Genomic DNA, 21099 nt, shown 5'->3' with positions numbered 1-21099 from the left:
GAAATAAATTACATCCTCCACATTCCTGATCAAAATACTGGCAATCATTCCAATTGCAAAGCTTCAAAAGGAAGTGGGGATGTGTGCAGCAAGGGCATAGCACTCCATCTTCATCTCAAAGACAGTGGTCTCCAACTCTTGTCCATTTTTAATCGGTGCGAGATCACATTAACCTTGACCAATGATGCCAATAATGTGTTAAACCCAACAATTGAGCTCTACTGTAATGAATACCAGCAAACAATATAGCTTGGTGGGTTCTAGGTTGGCCACAACTGGCCATTCCTACTGCATCTTTTGGAGTCACTCATGCCATTTATTGGCCATCTTCTGGGGGCAATTTATCCCAAAGCTCTAAATCCTTGTTCAGTCACTTTAGGCATTATCTTGGTTACAAATCCACATCGAAAAAAAAAAAAAAACCATTCTGGTTTGAAATCCAGCTAAACACAAAATTACTTTGAAGCCTTTCACTGAAGCTATATGCTTTATCAGGTAGGTAGAATTCAAATGACTAAACCCATGAATTAAGAACACAGTAATTCCCACTTGTATCCATACATAAACTGGAGGGAGAGAGAGAGAGTGCAGCAACAAATTATTACACAGACTGAAAAGACATGTTTGTTAAATATCTTGACAAGAATACACCTAATTCAGGACACATCATCAACAAGACATTAAAAAGTGAGGAGGCAATTTGGCCCCCCTTCTGGGCTTTGCCACCAGCTAAATCGATTGCCAAATCTCACCCTGTATTTTTGCATTTTGTTTTTTAAGACTGGGGAGTTGATTCTAGATACCTATAGCTGTGCATCACTGGACCAGTAACTGGAGACTATGATTCTAACTCTAGGACAAATGAGGGAAAACGTTTATGCAAGGCTGAAAACAAAAATCAAGTATGTTCTCTGCTGCACAATACCTTCTAAACCCAAGACACAGAGGGTAGGTCAATTTGTTTGTACCCAACATTATTGAGCGCTATTCAAATTCTAATATTCAAATATTGCAGCAATGCTGCAATATAAAGTTTTAGCAGAATTTCAAGAGAGGCATTGATTACATGGATGTTTTGTTATAAAGTGTTTTGGTCACTGTTAAAATTAAATTATTCATTCATAGCTTGATTGTTCCCTAAACAAAATGTAATTGAATTACACCCGTTTTCCTTCAATATACAAAATATCTATACTGTGCATAGATTTAAAAACAGACTTTTCTTGTTGAAATTTAAACTACTTCAAGGAGGTTAGAAGATCTCTTCTCCTTTTGACTGACTTTGCGGATTGCCTGGTTTGCAGGCCCATGTGCAGTGGAATTTACACAGTTACATAAGTTCCTCTTTCAGTCCAGCCAAGAGGTTCACATCTTGAATTCTGCGGTCCCAGTTAAGATTCTAATCAAATTGTAATGGTCTGACCTTGACTTTACTGCCTAGTAAAGCAGCTTTTCAGGAACTGTGGAAGAACCCTTATAGGCACATATATTTACTTTTCTTCTTTTGGCAAAGCTGTAATTTGAAATGTTTTTTTTCAGTTTTTTTTTTTTTCTTCCAAAGGAATCTAGCATGTAATCATGAAAATGATAAAGGAACAGAAGAGAGCAGTGACTTTAGTTTCTAAATTTAAAGCACTGAACCTCCTTGCTTTCTTAAACTGCAGATATGACCCAAATGGGATTTGCGCAAATGCACAGGCACAACGCAGTGGCTGTGGTATGTTTTTTATGACAGTTCTCATTAAGAGAATGAATGTGGATTGCACCTTTCTGTTCAAATGCGGGGCCTAGACTCCAGCCACCACAGTTTACATCACTCAGCCACGTCAATCACAACACCGCAAGAGAATTACCCCCCCTGTGACAAAACTGAATAAACAGACCCTGACAAGCACAAATTCCAGACACATGATTCAGCTACTGCCTTCCCTGAGCTCCATGAAAAATGTATGGAAAATGATATAACCGGATGATTGTTCATTTTTGTTTTATTATTTCAGTGTAGGAGAACAAAATGAACTCCTATGAAAATAAACTTAAACACACACAAAAAGTAATTGTTTTGTTTATTTTTTTCACCATTTGTGACAAAGGTGAAGAAAAAGCAATCACAGCAATACATTGTCACCCTTTGTACTTTTCTAAAGAGTCAACTAGACTTCACAAAATACAAGACAAGTTCCATCTTGCTGTGAATCCTGTGTGGCAACACAAACTGCATAATTATTTTAATTTTTTTTTTTTTGAAGAGGCTAAAGCAGTAATTGATTAACTTGGATTTATAAATTTCACACTAAATCTGCAGAAAATACATTACAGTTGGTTTCATCCCATTAAAGTGCAGCAATGGCTGTGAAGAAATTGAACATAAGCATATGCACTGATGTTCATGAGAGTATTCTCTGAATTTAAGTTTGAGTCGACAAACTTTTGTCCCCCCCTCCAGAAGTAGTACAGATCTCTTTGAATTATTCAGTAAGAGCAGTTGGAGAGTTACAAATGTGATTAAAGTTGGAAAATGAGGGACCTACCTTTTGGCAGTTTACATTCTCATTATAATTGCTTAATTGAGCACACAATGAGTAATTTAAACATGGTTTTGAACACATTTGAGGCTGCAGTTAAGGGCTTTCTTGGTGTAACATAGTATCATGAAACAGAGCCAACTAAAATCTCTCTCACATCTGGGATCATATGGGAAAGGATGAAGGATTTAGCACATGTGAGAGAACTCTGAACACCAAGTGGTCAGTAGAGCGAAACATTCCCTTCTCTTGGTCTTGTGGCCATTTGGGTTTCTCGGGCTTGGAAAATAAACTGGCTCATCTGTATGACTAACCCTGCGTCACCTGTTCAATGGTCTCAAAGCAGGGCAGGATCCTCAACCACTGTTCTTGGAGGGAGCTGCTTTATTAAGAGTCTCTCAATTATTCACAACCTAAGAACTGGGAAATGCAAAATGGCTCCATATCCAGCCAATTTAAAGTTGAATTAGACCACTAACAGCTCAGGGTGGAATAAAAACATGACCACACTGCAGCCCTGGTCCAAGATACCAACTGAGGAATTTAAATACCCATCAAACCTGCAGGCCTCTAAACAGGAGAGTGAACCAGTGCTGGAAACCATACTGTTATGGGGGAGCCCTGGGAGGGAGGCAACAATGAAAGTATTGCAATGCTAGAGAGCAAAGGCAGTCTGGAACACAGATGGAAACTTAATCTTGGGCACTGCGGTCAAGCTAGTTACCGCATCGCCAAAGGGGTTTATCTGCCAGGAACACTGGGAATCGCTTGCTTATGTGCATCCTAGAAATGGCACCAAAGGGCACGCATGTTACACAATTTAAGATTTACTCAAGACAGAAGGAAAACAAAATAAAAGAATATTAAAAAAAGAAATACACGCAAACCCTTACTGTAACAGAAACAACACTATGTGCTGGTTATGCATCGCAAAGGTTAAACACGGACTGTGATGCTGTCCAAAACTCTGGCTTCCCGGCTTAATAAAAGCATATCTTATGCTAGGCACGTGGGCACTGCGAGTAATTAATTCGACAAAATGAACTCCATATGGAACTAAAGTAACAATGATTTGTCAGACCTGATCTGAAGCAACTGGATCCTATTGACAGGAAATAGAAAAACTGTGGACATTAGGAAACAATACCTTGGCTCTCACTTACATTTTTCTTTTTTAAAAATGCATTGCAGCTAAACAAGAAAGGTATTGTTCTTCACTGGTACTATTAAATGTATAGCATTCCATGCTGAAGAAGTTTCAAAACCATACCAGAGACTACACTTTAAACAGATTGTGTATAATATCATAGAGTAGGCAGAAAAGGGGAAAATGCAGCCTAACATTCTCTGAAGAATACCACACTTAAATGTAGGAGTGTACACATATGCTTATACACTTACATGGCCTATTCAAGCATCTGTATTGTGAGATTTGTGCAATTCAGAGCAATAAAACTTAGTCTATATACAAACAGGACCATTGGGAACATGGACATGGACAATGACAGTACACAGCAGAGGGCACCACTTGTTTACATGATTGCACAGGGAAGGATATGAGTTACAGCTGTATGAAACTGTTGAGTGTTTGAGAGGGTAATAGGATGTTTTAATGACAGACTCCATGGCTCCGTTTGTGCACATGCCAGATTTTATAGCTCGAAGGCGCACAGTTTTAACATGGCTTGTGTTGAAAAGGCCATCTAATAATTTCTTAGAAGGAACAGGGCTTTGTTTCACTGTTTTAGGTTGTATATGTAGAGGGCAGAGACATTTGTTTTTTTATTTTGCTCACATATGCCCCTTCAAACACCTGCAGATAAAAGCACAACAAAAAGTGTCTGGCACAGCATACTTTGTTAAGAAAACCACAGGATCCGCTATAAAGGTGCCTCAAGAAATACATGGAAAACTTTTCCTAGCCCTGAGAAACCAGTTTCCCTGAGATAAAGAACCAGTTGTATTTTTTCCCCATGCACAATTTATATGATGCACATATTAACATACACTTTAGCTGGCTATAATTAGAACTCCATGCATAGTGTGTGTTCTTGCTCTTAGTGTAAATGCGCTTCTTGAACAGTGCATATTTTGGGACAAAGGCTTAGTCACTCTGGGATAATGGTGTCTGCCAAGAAATAATCATAATAAGGTAGATCTCAGAAGGATTGTATGTTATTGTCCCAAAAAGACTAGATTGTTTTTGGTTTATTTGCATTTGATTTTTTTTCCTCTGGAATTTATACATGTTTCATAGGCAAGTAATTTCAGCGACAAAAATACCAAACTAATTTCCTTTGGACAAAAAATACATGTTTTCAGTACTTGGACATGGACATATTTTTAGAATTATTTATTAAAATCGGCAGACGCCCTTATCCAGATAACCGATGTAAACACTTCATTCTAAAATGTCGCATTCCATAAAAATCTGAACCATCATAGAACCATTTCAACTGAGACTAACGAAGACACTCTACCCCTAACTCACTGTTAAGGGCTTCCTTGCTTTCCAGCAAATTTCAACACCTTAATTATAACCGATTATATAGTGTTTTTCAAATGATAATTACCTTAAATCACAACAATCCTAGACAGTGCTCACAGATGAAAGCAAGACATTTCAAGCGGGATTCTTTGTACTACTTTGTTGTCAATTATTATTGCTGCCCTTTATTTCTATACATCCTAGTTCATCAAAACACAAACAGCCTATCCAATTATTAGAGTAGAACACTATCACAAACCAACAAAACACAAAAATCACCCCATTTACAATTATGCTAGAAAACAGAAAACATGAGCACACCCCTTAGCAAGTACTGAGTAAATATTACATTTCTGGAAACATATTCTAGATATCTGTGAGGTGGGAGAGGATGCATTATGATCTTGTACCAAAACAATACTCCACATTGAAGTAGATTTGTAATTAACCAAGGCCGCATCAGCTGGGCGTCTGTGCGAATCCACGTTAGAAAAAGGGTGTGAAAACAGCTGTTCTTGTAAAAGGAGGGATAGAATTAAAGCTCCCAGTAGATGTAGCTGGACGTATTTCAGATTGCACAAGCTGTAGTCTCCGTAATGAGGCAGACCTATATTGTTATAAAATCATCTTCGGACAGAGCCACGATGATGAATATATATATATATATATATATATATATATATATATATATCAAAATTGAAAAACCATGTCGCATCCACAATTTGATAAACTATATACACAAAACTGTTTATAAACAAGGTATGATGTCTTAGTAGCTCAATTCTAAAACTGTGGTGCAATCAAGAATGTTATGGAAAGCTAAAATACATTTTTGCCCTCTGAAATGTCAACTTCAACATCAACATAAATACAGTACCATGTCATTTCCTCCATTTGGATCTTTTTCATTCCAGTAAGCAGCAAAACAGGAAGCTGACATTTAACTCCCCATTAGGAGAAGGTCTTCATACTGGGACACCTTCAGCGGTCGGACAGATAACAATAGTTCCCAGAACACAGGATGTTCCCAGTCAGATTTGGTTTTAAGAATGAAAGAAAACTATGCTGACATTCAGTTCATTACATCACGCTTTGGAATAGAACCAAGGAAATACTACTCATGTAAATGTACTTTATGCTTACAATATAATTGTATAAAGCTTTAGTGTCCTTTTTATGGAGTTCAGTGAACATTATCACAGGAAAAATTGTACAGAAAGCCTTATAAATCCATTAAAACTGCATTGACAGTTTAGCATCCCCGTAATGGAAGAGCATTGATAGCCAAATCATAAAAATAATCAGGACAATACATTTTAAAATGCATTTACACAGTAAATGTGCACAAATGACGCAACAAAATATTTGGGAAGTTGTGTACGACAGTGCAGTGGCCAGAAATCTGACATTTTCTGTTGGCAAACTCAATCTTAGCTTGTGATGATGTCATGAAAACAAAACTGAATTATATATTATATACACAGTTGTATAAGTAAATAAAATAAGAACTCCTGGCTTGGAGGACTAGTTTCCCCCTAGTTGCAGCATCCAGCACCCTCACCCCCAGAAAAGCTTACAGTCCCTGCAGAATATCCATTGCCCCTTCAGAGCTGGCAGCAGCCCCAGCCTAAAGACTTGACTACCATCCAGGAGTGATCTCTTCTGGCAGCCAGTGAATGGCCTAGAGTCTGGGGGGCCGAGTGCCAGGAAGGGTTGAAAAAGGCCAACACCAGACACGGACTGTACTGGGAGGGGGTCAGTGAAACCACAGGTCCAAGGTAGGTCCAATAACAGAGAGAGATTTCATCAAGAGACTTTATTCTACGTTCCAAATTCCCACATCCGCTCAAAACCACAAAAACACAACTTGTGGTAACAATTGAGTCTTTCACTTTCACAGATGCAAATTCCATATTGGTATTTATTAGTTTTTCCTGAACATCTTGTAACATTCCCCTAACACCTTGACTTGCTCGAGTCAGAATAGTGAGGGCACATACCTTCATCAAATGTACACAGATTATACAGATTCAAACAATTGTGCAAACTGCCCATTTTCTAAAATACACAAACTTTAACAGCCTAAGGAAAATATATTGACAAAAAAGCTACTATGAATTGGTCTTTGCTAGTGTACAAAAGATTATAATTCACAGGCAAAACAGTAAGATCAACAGACTCATTTAAAGCCTGCTAAAGGCAGAGGAGATATAGCTGGCAAATCTTCAAGCGGTTCAGAGCTGCCAGCAGTAAGAAAACAAAACAGAAATCTCACGAGGTCTTTGATACACTGGCCACAATAAGTGAGCTGGAGTCTTCTGGGCAGTATTACACAGTCGACTACAGGAAATCTCACATCTTCTGTCAATTTGCTATAGTTCAACTCAAGACACATACCTCAAAGAAAGGAACAAATGTCCATACAAAGCGATTGCCAGCTGGAGGAGCAAACAAACACAAAACTCAAACAGGCCAAAACATTAACCATTAACAATTGGAAAGAAAGGCAGAAATATAATGTAAAGACATTCAACTTAAATGTTTCTTGAAGGAAAGAGTGTATGAAGCATATCAAAAAATTAAATTGATGTTTTGAAGTCTTCATTTGTTTCCTGGCTTCTGTAATCTCTGCAAAATGGCAGCATTTCAAACAACCTACCCGCCCCCCGTCTGTTGTCACTATCCGTCACAGAAAGATTCAAAAGTAGCAACACAGCTTTCATATGAACACAAGAGCTGAACCTTTTTTGGGGCCAAGATGGGAAAGACAAACCTAAAAAGCTGATGCATGTTTCAGATGTGTTGCCCAATCCTTTGCTTTTGATGAGGAATAAGCTTTTGCAGTTCTTATTGTCTGCAAATTTCTCCCCACCACATTGCAATGATGACAGTTTGTGTATTGTAATAGTGCCCAAGTCTAGTCATTGACAGCCTACTGGATATCATTCCCCTAAAGCTCATTTTGCTAATATTTGCTTCTGTGGTACAAGACAAGACATTTTCAAAGGTCTTTGGCTCAAGTGCTTCAGAAACTATATACATATATAAAACAATTTCTTGTGTGTGTGTGATGATGCATAGACTACTAGAAGCAACTAAATGAGACTGAATCAAACAGATATTTTAAGAATCTTGATTCTTAAAAGGCAGGTTCTGGGTTGTGATCCAGACACCAAAAACAATTAATATCAATAATGAATGAAACTGGTCAGTCTTCATTTTATGCCATACATAATAACTTGAGATCTGGAATTAGATATCTTCATAGTAATATTACGGAAAGAATTGGGGAAGATATTTTCAGTAGGCAATTCATGCTGCCATTCAAACATTTAAATTCTCAGTTCAAATCATGAAAACCATTTCGTAACACAAAACGTATAACATTTGGGTCAGACTGTGTGCTCCAGAAAAAGTATTTACAACAAGTGCTTCAGTTTGTAATAACTATCCATTTTCCCCCCGAAGAGATTAGTCATAAGCGCACCTCCTCTCACGAGGAACCGAACAGCACTGGTCTCAAAGAATATATACTAATCTTGAGCCAGATAGCATATACAGTGAGGGAAAAAAGTATTTGATCCCCTGCTGATTTTCTACGTTTTCCCACTGACAAAGAAATGATCAGTCTATAATTTTAATGGTAGGTGTATTTTAACAGTGAGAGACAGAATAACAACAAAAAAATCCAGAAAAACGCATTTCAAAAAAGTTATAAATTGATTTGCATGTTAATGAGGGAAATAAGTATTTGACCCCTTCGACTTAGTACTTGGTGGCAAAACCCTCGTTGGCAATCACAGAGGTCAGACGTTTCTTGTAGTTGGCCACCAGGTTTGCACACATCTCAGGAGGGATTTTGTCCCACTCCTCTTTGCAGATCCTCTCCAAGTCATTAAGGTTTCGAGGCTGACGTTTGGCAACTCGAACCTTCAGCCCCTTCAAAGATTTTCTATGGGATTAAGGTCTGGAGACTGGTCACTCCAGGACCTTAATGTGCTTCTTCTTGAGCCACTCCTTTGTTGCCTTGGCTGTGTGTTTTGGGTCATTGTCATGCTGGAATACCCATCCACGACCCATTTTCAATGCCCTGGCTGAGGGAAGGAGGTTCTCACCCAAGATTTGACGGTACATGGCCCCGTCCATCGTCCCTTTGATGCGGTGCAGTTGTCCTGTCCCCTTAGCAGAAAAACACCCCCAAAGCATAATGTTTCCACCTCCATGTTTGACGGTGGGGATGGTGTTCTTGGGGTCATTCCTCCTCCTCCAAACACGGCGAGTTGAGTTGATGCCAAAGAGCTCAATTTTGGTCTCATCTGACCAAAACACTTTCACCCAGTTCTCCTCTGAATCATTCAGATGTTCATTGGCAAACTTCAGACGGGCCTGTACATGTGCTTTCTTGAGCAGGGGGGCCTTGCGGGCGCTGCAGGATTTCAGTCCTTCACGGCATAGTGTGTTACCAATTGTTTTCTTGGTGACTATGGTCCCAGCTGCCTTGAGATCATTAACAAGATCCTCCCGTGTAGTTCTGGGCCGATTCCTCACCGTTCTCATGATCATTGAAACTCCACGAGGTGAGATCTTGCATGGTTGTTATTCAGTCTTTCACTGTTAAAATACACCTACCATTAAAATTATAGACTGATCATTTCTTTTTCAGTGGGCAAACGTACAAAATCAGCAGGGGATCAAATACTTTTTTCCCTCACTGTACAAGGAAGTGGGCTTACGAAAAACGTTTTTTTCTTCAGAAATCATCAAGGAACCTTTCGTAAACAACCACTGGCATTACGTGACCAATTCTTACAATCGCTTCAAAATGTTTTGGAAAATTACACTTAACATTCTCAAAAGGTAGGCAAATGTGGTGAAGGGATGGAATCCTAAAATATCAATATCCGGGAAAGTGCATAACTTTAATGCAAGTTTCGTACAATAACATTGTGTAGTAAAGAGTTTTTGTTTACGGTTTTAACCATGTTTATCATGCATGTACTTTCTTTCAGGTCTTCATCACGGTTTTCAATGCCTCTCCATGTTTTACCATTATTTCACTTTGCTTTCCTACACTGTATTGTGGTTTTACCACAGTATACTACAGTAAACATTTATAAGGACTGAAGTAGGTTTAAAGTCACTTTAATTTTTTTCAGTTATGGTGGTTCATCCCTTCACAGTCGATGAAATTATGGTCTGCAGCACAATTCGAACCCCCATAGATAGTGCTATAGAAGTCATATGACGAAATCACACTCAGTCTCTCCTGATTTGCCACAGACACAAATCTCTCAACAGGTAGTTCAGAAAAGTAGCCAGGTCTATTCTGAGACAGGATCTCTTATTTTTGGAATCCACTACAAAACACCAGGATTAATTGGCCTATATTAACTAAAATTAAGTCAAGCAAAACTGACCACCCTTTAACAGATGAAATACACCTAGTGGTACAAAATAAATTAAAATCAATAATTTACCATTTTGTTCTGAAAGTTTTGTGACTCCTACTTTCTTCATAGTATTTTTACCCTAATTATTAGAAACAGGCATTACATTTTGTGACAGTAAAAGTTCCAAGAATATGGCTCATCCTGTCTGAAAACAGGTTCTTGTGTATGCTGGCCCTAAATCAAATAACTTAAATTCAGCACCTTAACTATGAAAAGAAACTGGACAGCCAAGTGACAAAGTTCTAAAGCCACCTTTAAGGAATAGCCTACACAACCACATATTTCAGAGCTTGCGATTTACAGATCCATGGGTCAGTTCAAAGTCAAAGCCAAATGAAGAGAAGCAATGTTAAGTGGTATACACTTGACTGAAGAATCCTGCATTTTCCCCAGGGTTTGCATGCCTCAGTGCAGTGCTTTTAAACATCATGTTCTTTGTATACAGCTGGTGACAGAAATTCTACGTACTAGTAAAACTCCCACCCTCAAAAAAAAAAAAAAAATCATTGGGTTTGGCATGGAGGACCTGTTTTATCAGGTGACTTGTTACACCAAAAAACAAGCCCAAAAAAATAAATCTTTAGATTTATAAGTTAGTTATTGTATTAGAACCTATTTAATAAAGTTCCTATGTGTGTTAAGATAATTTGTAATGGTTATTGTTACAAATAATCTGGAGGTTGTGGTGGAAGATTTTTTTAATTAAAACTGAAAAACAATTGAACACAATCCTGGGTTATGTAGTACTAGAACTGCAGCTTTAAAGGTCAACTTTGAATGAATAAAAATTCAATCCTGCTGAACTGTCATAGAAGACTTGCCACTCTCGCAGCGTGAATCATGTCAAACACTGAGAAGAGCAAAGGAATTAAACGCTGCAGAAGCAGATCATATCACTTCCTCTCCCTATGCACACTGTAGTGGGCTTTCAGGAGATCAGGGTTAAAAATGCTCTGCTTTGGTTCGCGTGTGTGTTCAGGCAGTGAGAGAGGCTAGTCTTTAGCGGTAGGCAGAAAAAAAAAAAAAAAGAAAAATGCAAGCTTAAGAAACCTCTAGCATTTGATTCAAACAAGCTCCAAAAGATTGTTCTGCACACTGGATAGTCCAAATTGTAAATGGCATGTGTATCCTAAACTCTTTATCTATCAATCCCAGGATGCAACCCTCTTAGCGTGTGGTTGGGAATACAGATGCGCAACTTACAGAACTGACTGGATTCACTGAAAGATGTAAAGCACAAAGCTCACAGGCAGGAAAAACTCAGGAACATGTTTACCCATTAGAGATCATGGTTGGTATCATGTTGGCACTACCTTAAGGAATACTGGGAAAGCCCTGAGGTCAGTTTTAAAGTGGCAACCCATCCTGTATTAGATGAGGTGAATGGTGTATATAACGAAAAATTTTCAACCTCCTTTAAAATCAAAGCTCAACTCTGACTACACTGGCATTCAGTTAATTGAATCATACATTGGAAATAAACCAAGGAAATACTACTACACTAATGTACTTCATGCATGTATTGCACCAGCCAAACGGCCATTTCAATGTCATGACAATATTGGAACAGAGGCATATAATTAGAAGTTAAGATGTAAACAGAAGACGGGAGGTACTTTTAGGCCAACATTTTCAAGCTCCTGCTCCTAGCCTGTAACCGCTCATATTTTGGGAACTACACATTTTGTGAAGCATTACACAAGATCAAACTTCACCACATTCAATCTCAATCAATGATGATACGTCATAAACGGCATGATTTTCCAAAGGAACAAGACAAGAATGCAGTTGTGTAAAGTTGTTGATTACATAAAGCAGTCATTAAAACAAATGAAACCAACATTTAATTTTGTAAGGATGCAGAAAGTGGATACACAGAACTTTCACAAAAACAGTATTTCCTTTTCAAATCCTGCCCCCCCCCCACCCCAGTCTGTGCGTCCCATTTTCTTGTCACCTTTAAGCAGATTAAACATTTGGGGAAAAAAAACAGGAACACTCCTTAAAATTCAGAGGAAAAAAATGAATGTGGTTTTACCGATGCTATCAACGGTTCTTTAAAATTAAACTTTAAAATAAATTAGTTAACACCATAATTACACTCCTTTTAAAAATGAAATTACAGCCGTCTGGAAAATGATATAACGGACTCCATTGTGCTGAAACACAGTTGGACTTAACGGTGTAATCGTATTACAGGGCTTATGAACTTCCCCTGGCCTCCAAATGCATTCCCAAAAATGTTCACTTCTATTATACTGAATCTAGGCATGAATTTTACAACAATGAAATTGGAAGATGTAATAGAAATGGTAACAGAAATGAAATTCTAGGTTAATGAAATAGTCACCTCATTCTTAAAATTAATCCATCTGCAATTTAACTATTTTGTGCATGTTGTTTATATATGTCCGTATGCAAGGGATCAAAATATATAGTGAGTATTTCCGAGATATCACTAAGTTTTTATTATTTTATTATTTCATAAAAGAATACACAGTGAAAATAAGAAGGGAAGCTGTTCTACATAAAAATCAGGCCAGTGTGGCAAAATAAAACTAAGCCAAACAAAGAGACATAGAAAACATTTGTTCCACAAAGAAAATGACGCAAAAAAGGGAGGCAACAAAACGGGGTATTATTGTACTGTCATTATTTGCGACAGTAATATGTAGATCCGTCTTCATTTCCACTTGCTATAGGTCTTCCATTCCAGCAAAAATAGGTTCTGTAACTGAAGATGGAATCCTATAGAAATTAGCTACAATGCTGTACCACTATTTTGGCGAGACTCTTACAGTGGCTTGTGTAACATTTATTTGCATGGTTTGTATAGAGGGTAGAGCATGTAACAAACACTTTTAAATTACAATGTGCCAAATCACTTTAGAACGGTCTTTGTAAATGTGACCCTCGTGTTTTCTGAAATTAACTTATGACAAATATGACTGCTTTGTGCCATGTAAATAAGATTACAGTATGACTTAGACTTTTTTGGCAAGACACATTATCCAATCCATAATACTTTGTTAGATTATGTTTTTTGTTCTTGTTTATTCAGAAGTAGGGATACATCTGGAGGGCATTGTATATATAAAACAAAAAGTGAAGCACAATCAAAATACTCTACAGATACAGGATACAAGTCTCCCTTGCACTATTAAGCCCTTGCATGCAAATCAAATTTTGAATATCAGAAAGGACAGAGATGGGCCAGCAATTAAAACAAAAATGTTTGATTTAGACACTGTAGCTCAGCTATAGCAGCCTTATCTAGGGAACAGATGGAGAACGGTATTTGAGAGACCAATACATTAAGTCAAAAACAAAACACTGAATTTAAAAAATGCACACTGACATCTCAAGATTGGAGTACTGTGAATACTATGTATTTGTGACTTTTGTTTATATTGTTTAGGCCTTGATGGGGTGCTTCTCAAAAGTCAAACATGTGGAGAATGAAGGGTGCAGAAAATCAAGCAGGACCCATAATGCAACTTCACACAGATAGAAATCATGGGGGGGGACATTCACTTGATATCAAACCAAAAGGCCTCGTTTTGCCTCAATATCTGCCTTGAGTAGAAACGCAGATCACGAAAAATGGGATGTCTTGACAAGCCTCTCTGTACCAGCCTTGGGAAGCACAGGATAAGCTTACCCTTGCATCTTAAAATATGCCCAGAAACAGCTGAAAAGCCAAGAGATTGCACTACAAGAGAAATCTGGCTAAGCACAATCCTGTCTGCGTGTTTGGATTAGATCTGCATGTACCTAAAAGAAACAAAAATCTATAAAACATGATTTTATTAGTATAATTAATGATAATAGACAGTATAAATAGTGATGCGTGTCCAAGATTTTTTACACAAAAGCTTCATTGTTAGGGTGCCGCTATGGTGTCTGCCCAATTGGTCTATGTCACTGGTCTCTTCTGCTCACCCTTGCATTGTCAACAGGGTTGCCTATGGGTAGCTTATTTTTCCCTCCCAATAACTATTTAAGGCCTTCCGTTTATTTGTTGCTTCACTTCTTTTCATGAGAGCAGAGGCTTGAATTTTCATGTGTTGGAGGCAAGGGTAATGACAAATCAAAATGATGCAGTAAAACTTTCTTGAATTCAGTACAAGGAGAAGGTTCCAACATTCTGCAGCACATTCAGTACACGTGCCAATGTAGATAATGGACAGCCTATAACCTTTGATTGGTAGCATACAAAATGGACAGACTTTTTCTTCAACAGCCAATCCACAATGTTTCCCAGAAGGCCATTTGACTGTGACCGACACCATGGAAAATCTCAAAAACCTACTTCCAATTCACCATCACTTCCCTCGATACAATACATCCTTCTCCCAAACTGCTACATTGTGTTTGGCTAACATTTTATGTTCAGGTCACACGTTTCAAATGTGGAAGAAAATAGCTAGACTAGATCCATACATCTTTTACTTTGAATTGCACATTAACATAATAACTAAGGCTTCCCTTGCAAGCCAATTGCCAACAAACTACACAGAACAGAGCCTCAGACACCATAATTGATCCCTTTCTCTCTGGTAGTTAAACAGAGCACAGAGGCATCTAAATTGGAAAAAAAGATCAGCCATTTATATTTTGGGGGATTTGGCACATACCAGCACAACACATTAACATTAACATTCAACCATGTGCACTGAGGGCTACATTTCAGTCCTACAAAACTCCTATAGAAGCAAATGAAAAAATATATATCGCACACAAACATTCAGAACAGCTAGTTAACTTGGCAAATGCAAGTCTGGCAATAAACTACCTATTTTCATAAACACAGTACATTGTGTGCAGCAAGAAGAGAACATGGTTACTGGCCAAATTCAAAAGTTATAACCCTGTCTTTCAAGACCGAGTAAAAGTATTGAATATTGAATGGAGGGAGAATACATAAATGTTTTCTATAAAGGGACCAAGTTGTTTAAAACTATGTGGCATGCATGGCAGGAAAATGCAAAACTTGACCAATAATTACTATACAGTAGATTTTGAAATAACGTGTGGCATTATATTACACTCACTGTATTTAAGTTTGAATTTTCTAGTAGAGCAGAATGGTTACACTGAAGGGGGATACTATGTCCCTTTGTACTAAAAGGGAAATGCCGGAGAAAAGAGCAACTACAACATTCTGCTGCCAGAAAACTTGTCAGGATTTGAACTACAGCAAAATACATTTCAGCTGTGTCATTTAAAATAGCTATAAGCAACAAACACAATTTTAAAAACACAGTTGTGTAGTTGCGACCAGTTTTTGAAATTATCACCTAAAAAAAACAATCATTTTCCACTGTGTGTGTGTGTATATCTTTATCTGCTTGTTTCCCCTTTTAATACCCACCACACTGGACATCTCAAGATGTAAATATAACATCCACTCCACGTCTCATCAGCAATAGCTGGTAGATGAGTGAATTTCTGTACTATACAACAGATCATCACATTTCATAAAAGCCTCCATTTGGAGAACAGGATGAGTCGTACAGGCCAGATGTTTCCAGTTCAAATCCAAAGACATCCCCTTCGTTTTTTCCATTCGGAACCACTTTTTGTATGCTCCCAAATTTGCAGATCTGCAAGTCTGCAGAGCTATAGCATCATGGGAAGGACAGATGCTGCTCTCACTTTAACACTACAGAGCTCAGAAATTATTACTAAGCTACAGGGGGCACTGTTGTGTGACAAGCTGAGGAAATCCTGTCTAACTCAGGCCCATCCAACTTTCTACCACTGGGACACCACCCCATGAGGACACACTCATCTAGGATTAATCCAGACAACCTGTATCCAATCTGAACTAAAGGACTCAACCGTTTACTGACAAAAGTTTTTATTTCAGATTAAAGAAAACTTTGTCTATCAGTAAAATGGAAAAATACCAGACATGTGGTGTCATACCTGACCATTTACATTTATACAAAACCTCCATACATTAACTGTATTTCACACCATCCTCTACATTTAAAACAGAATCGGAATGACTGTCTGTCACATGTTGCATTAAAATGCGTGTCAAACTAGGAGGTGCACTTTGATAGACTTAAATAAGCAACTGCTTCAATCAAACTTAAATTTAATTGGTCACAGGATTTGTCATTGAACACATTTAACTGAATGTGTTGTCAGTGGTAAGGACAATTGATAAGAGTGCTATGCATTTTAGCCTTTGTTGTCTTCAATGCATCATATTTCTACTGAAGTAAAAGCAGATGTCAACAGTTATTACCATACATATTGTATAGTATAGCTACATTTTACACATTTGCAAGTTTAGACAAACTTGCTTTCGCTAACTGATGTATGCCATGTGCACCATTAAGATCACATCCGCTACCTTAGTGGTGTCATTTCAGAAAACCTTGTCAGTTTCGAATACTGCAACAGGCAATGTTGAAGGGGTTAAAACACACAAATATATTAAAGCAAGACCAATATATTAATAACCATGACAATCACCTTAGTGTAAACTGTCAGTAAGACTAAGGTCACTGTTTTTCAAACAGTCCTGGAGTTTCTCTCAGATTGCTATCCCACTAATCTGTTGAAACCTTAATTAAACAAACCGTTTGAAACTTTATATAATTATTGTGTGTGTGTACTTGTTAATATCCTGACAAAATCACATGTGCACATCTAAATCAATATAAAATATAAGATTATGGATCCATTTAATTACTTTTAGAGTTATAAAAATAACTTTTGAATCACCGTTTCTTTCAGAACAATGCCCTCACGAATTTCTATCTAGAAAATTACCTGACGGGCTAAAAAGTTAAATATTTCTGATAGACAGAGAGCAATAGATACAGCTCTAATCAAATGTATTCACATCCTTCATTTGAAACAATGCTATTACGTTATGCGTTTGGTTTAATAAACGTGTTCCATTGAACTATTTGTCAATTATATTGATTAAGAAACTACTACACGGTTGACTGCCAATCTTGATTTCTATGCTGAATATCTGTTAAAAACTGAATTGGTAAGTATAATGAGAGGGAAAAACATTTATCAAACTAAATGAATCACCGATTTGGATTTATTTTTGGATCATCGTTATTATTATTGAAGCGTGTGAGTGCTTCCGACAACTGTACATATACACTGATCATTAAAATGAATTTGCGAGTATAAAGATACACGCAGCATGTAAATACGACCTATTCAAAATCCTCCCAGCAGCAAGTGGCACTGCTTACTGGAATTGCTTTGTTTCTATTCAAGGCTGAACACGACTCCAAATAAAAGACTCCGGCAAACCTCATGTGTTTGTAACAATCCCATCGGGGAGAGAAAAGGCAGCGCCGCGCCGCGCCGCGCCTCGTCGACGGCCAGGGCACTGAAGCGAATGCGCTCTATTCGCGGCGCTGACAGACACGATTTAATTAGTTAATTAGTTCGTTACTCAATTAGTCTCCTACACACCGCGTCGCCGGCACCCAGAGGCGAGTGGAGACTGAGAAACGGGAACTGTCACATCTGTTGCCCCTTAATACTTAATTCATATGCTCAGGGTTTGGGGGGGGGGGGAAATTACCTGAGTGTTACAAAAGCAGTTTTTTTTATTTTTGTATCCTTTCATAATAACTCCAGAAACTCCGCTGTTTTTATTATTATATAATGTATCTGTATGCTAACGTTTTAACACAAAACTAGTTACTGTAATAATATGAGCAACAACAACCGCGTAGCGTTTCCTTCCAGTCCGGATGAAAAAAGTGTGTGTGTGGGGGGGGGGGGGAGTTAATTTCAGTAAACAAAACAATACATATATATAAAAAAAAGTTGGTTTTGACAGCTGCCGTTCTGCACTACATATATAAACACACACATATATACATACAAACACACATATATGTATCAAACAAACAACAAAGGACTGCAGACTTACGCATCCCACTAAAGCCATCCTACAGAGCTCTCAAACTTTACTGTTGTTTTGAACTACCTGACAAAGGTCATCCCAGTCCCGCTTTATACAGGGAAAAGCAGCTTTTTTGCAGCCTCCACAAACTCCCGAGAACTTCACTCGACAACCCATAATCACATTTGAAAAAGCCCAGAAAATAAAATACAATTCAGTATGCTTGTGCGTGTGTGTTTTTTCTTCTATTTCCAATCGCCACTGCCAACGGAGCATTTTCCACCCGCTCCTGTCATTACACACTGATTTGTTGTTTAAATGTATTTTTTGGGGCTTTTTATTTTTGCCACATCATACCCAAATATGCTACTCGGGTCGTGCATTTTCGTAAAAAAATGTTAAAGCTTTTGATAAGGGCTTACCAGCTTTGCAGGGATCCTTGTAGTCGATGGCATCTGAAGTGTCAGTGGTCTCCACATAGAAGCCGGGGTCCACCGTCTCCAAATCGATGGCCCATAACAGAGGGACGCTCAGGAGAAGCAGCCAACATCTCGCCATGATATCCATCGGTCAAAAGTGAAGGAGGAGGAGGGGGGGGAAGCTTAGGAGAAGAGGAGAAATGGAGAGGAAAAGAAGAGGAGGAATGAGAGAGCCAGCAAAAGGAAAAAAAAAAAAAAAATGGGAGGTTTGGGGGGAAATGAGATCTCTCCGGAGGGCGGGTTTACAGCGAGAGCTCTGCCCCCTCGGAATGTCTTCATGGTGGGGCAGTGATTCGCTCACATCCTCGGGCGCCAGGCCAGCACGGCAGCTTGCGGACTTTGCAAAGCGAGATCGTAGCAACACACACACACACACAGTGCCATGCGAAATCAAATATCGCATAGGAAAGAAAGCAACACAGAGGAATATGAGGGGACTCGGTGTTCATGCGCACGCCGCCCCCCCGGCAGGACCACAGTTGAGTAAACGACACGGTAGTATCAGATGCTTGAATTGGACCATGCATTGTGAAATATATTGCATGTGTTCCGTTTTACATATTTAAAAAAACATAAAAATAAACGCCTACTACCGTTTTGTTTTTCCTGTTAAAAAGAAGTATTTCTCTTGTATTTTAGTTTCTCTCGTCAGGCAGCACAAATCAAGTCAATTAGTCTTAAGTGCAAACAGTTGTGCAATGTGGATCCTCCTAATCAAAGCAGTGGGGGTGGGAAGGGGCTGTCCAGGAATTTTGCCACCGCAGCACTTTTTCATTTTTTTTCAATTCCCATCTCGCTGTTGAGTTGTATGATTCCCGCAAACTCACACTTCTTGTCTACCTTTTGTGTCTGGAACTTTTTAAATTCAAGGACACGGCGATTGCAAGATAAAAACTAGGACTAAATAAGGCATATATATATATACACACACAACACATATATAGTGTTTTCTCCTGCCCTGATTGAAACAATATACGATTTTCAATATAGTGTCTACAACAAAAAGACACTGTCCCCAGTGCCAAAAGAGCGCAATTCTGGGTCTGCTGTCCCGCAAACCGCACAGGAAAAGCAACTCTTGAAGGGGCAGTCTGCTCAGAAGAAGCCTTTGATGATGTCCTAGCCATTAGACAATAAACAAAAACCAAGCCCGACACCTTATCCCTGAGGTCCAACTGTTTTGTAACGCTGGCTCCTAACTATAGATCCAGTACTCAGAACTAAGGCCAGTGTCGCCAGGTCCTCTCCGTAATTTCACCCGAAAGTGGTCAAAAAAATCCCACAAATCACATATTTCATACCCCCCCACCCCAAATTTGAACTATGAGGTCCGGGGGGTGGGGTGCTGTTGAAGTGAGGTCCGGGGAGGTGGGGGGGTGAACTGGGGTCTGGAGGGTGGGGTGCTGGTGAAGTGAGGTCCGGGGAGGGGAGGGAGGGGTGGCGAACTGAGGTCAGGAAGGGGGCTTGTGAGGTGTTTTCAGCTTCCTAGAGCATTGTATCTGAACTGTAAAAGAGGTGAAAATCAGCTGTGAAAAACCCTAAATTCCCCCAGGTTAAAAAAATTATCCCCCAAGATTTCCCCCATACCAATGTTGCCCCTACATTTCCCCCTGGGCACTTAAAAATACCCCAAATGTTGTGGAAAATCCCCCCATCTGGCAACAGTGTATAAGGTGAACCAACCTGGATCTAACATCCAGCCAAGAAACAAAATGCATAGAAGCGTTAAAAAGAGCTTGGTTTCTTTTTGGGCGCTGTGTTTCTTTAAACACACAATGACATTTTCCATGACTATCAACTTGTGTGTGCTGGAACACAGTTAAAGAAATTTAACTCTATCCTTCCCTGCAACAGAGCATATAGAGGCCCTATTCACTTCTTCATCCTTCACTGGCTATTTAATTTCTAAGGGCATTCTCAGCTCTGCAAATTATTATTGTAAAACTAGTTTTACACATTACATATAGGCTACAGGGTAAGCCATTTATATCTAGACCTGTTATAGTATGTCTAGTATTGTGATAATCTGTTCGGTGATATGCATTCCTATACTTGTATTTCAATTTAATATAATAAAAATATGTTTTTCTTTGCTCAGTCTTATTTTAAGTTGGGATAGATGTGTCTTGAGAAATCACCGGAAGGTGGTCAGGGACAGTACGATAATATATATATATATATATATATATATATATATATATATATATATATATATATATAAGAAAGTTTAGAAAGAAAGTTTACAAACGAGAGAAGGCCA

General features: G+C 38.5%; 1 protein-coding gene across 1 annotated transcript in view; it reads right to left on the bottom strand.

Moving 5' to 3' along the window:
- bmp1a (bone morphogenetic protein 1a) overlaps positions 1-19046 on the bottom strand; it is an 82389-nt gene extending 63343 nt beyond the window's left edge. Inside the window, exon 1 of the mRNA XM_066714475.1 lies at positions 18783-19046. Coding sequence (XP_066570572.1) covers positions 18783-18927 — 145 coding nt within the window. The 5' untranslated portion in view covers positions 18928-19046. The remainder of the gene's footprint in view (positions 1-18782) is intronic.
- Positions 19047-21099: the final 2053 nt, after the last annotated feature.

Source organism: Amia ocellicauda, chromosome 9 (assembly GCF_036373705.1).
Source record: "Amia ocellicauda isolate fAmiCal2 chromosome 9, fAmiCal2.hap1, whole genome shotgun sequence".
Lineage (NCBI taxonomy): Eukaryota > Metazoa > Chordata > Actinopteri > Amiiformes > Amiidae > Amia > Amia ocellicauda.
Note: the sequence above shows the minus strand (reverse complement) of the source record. Positions and strands in the feature narration are given on the sequence as shown.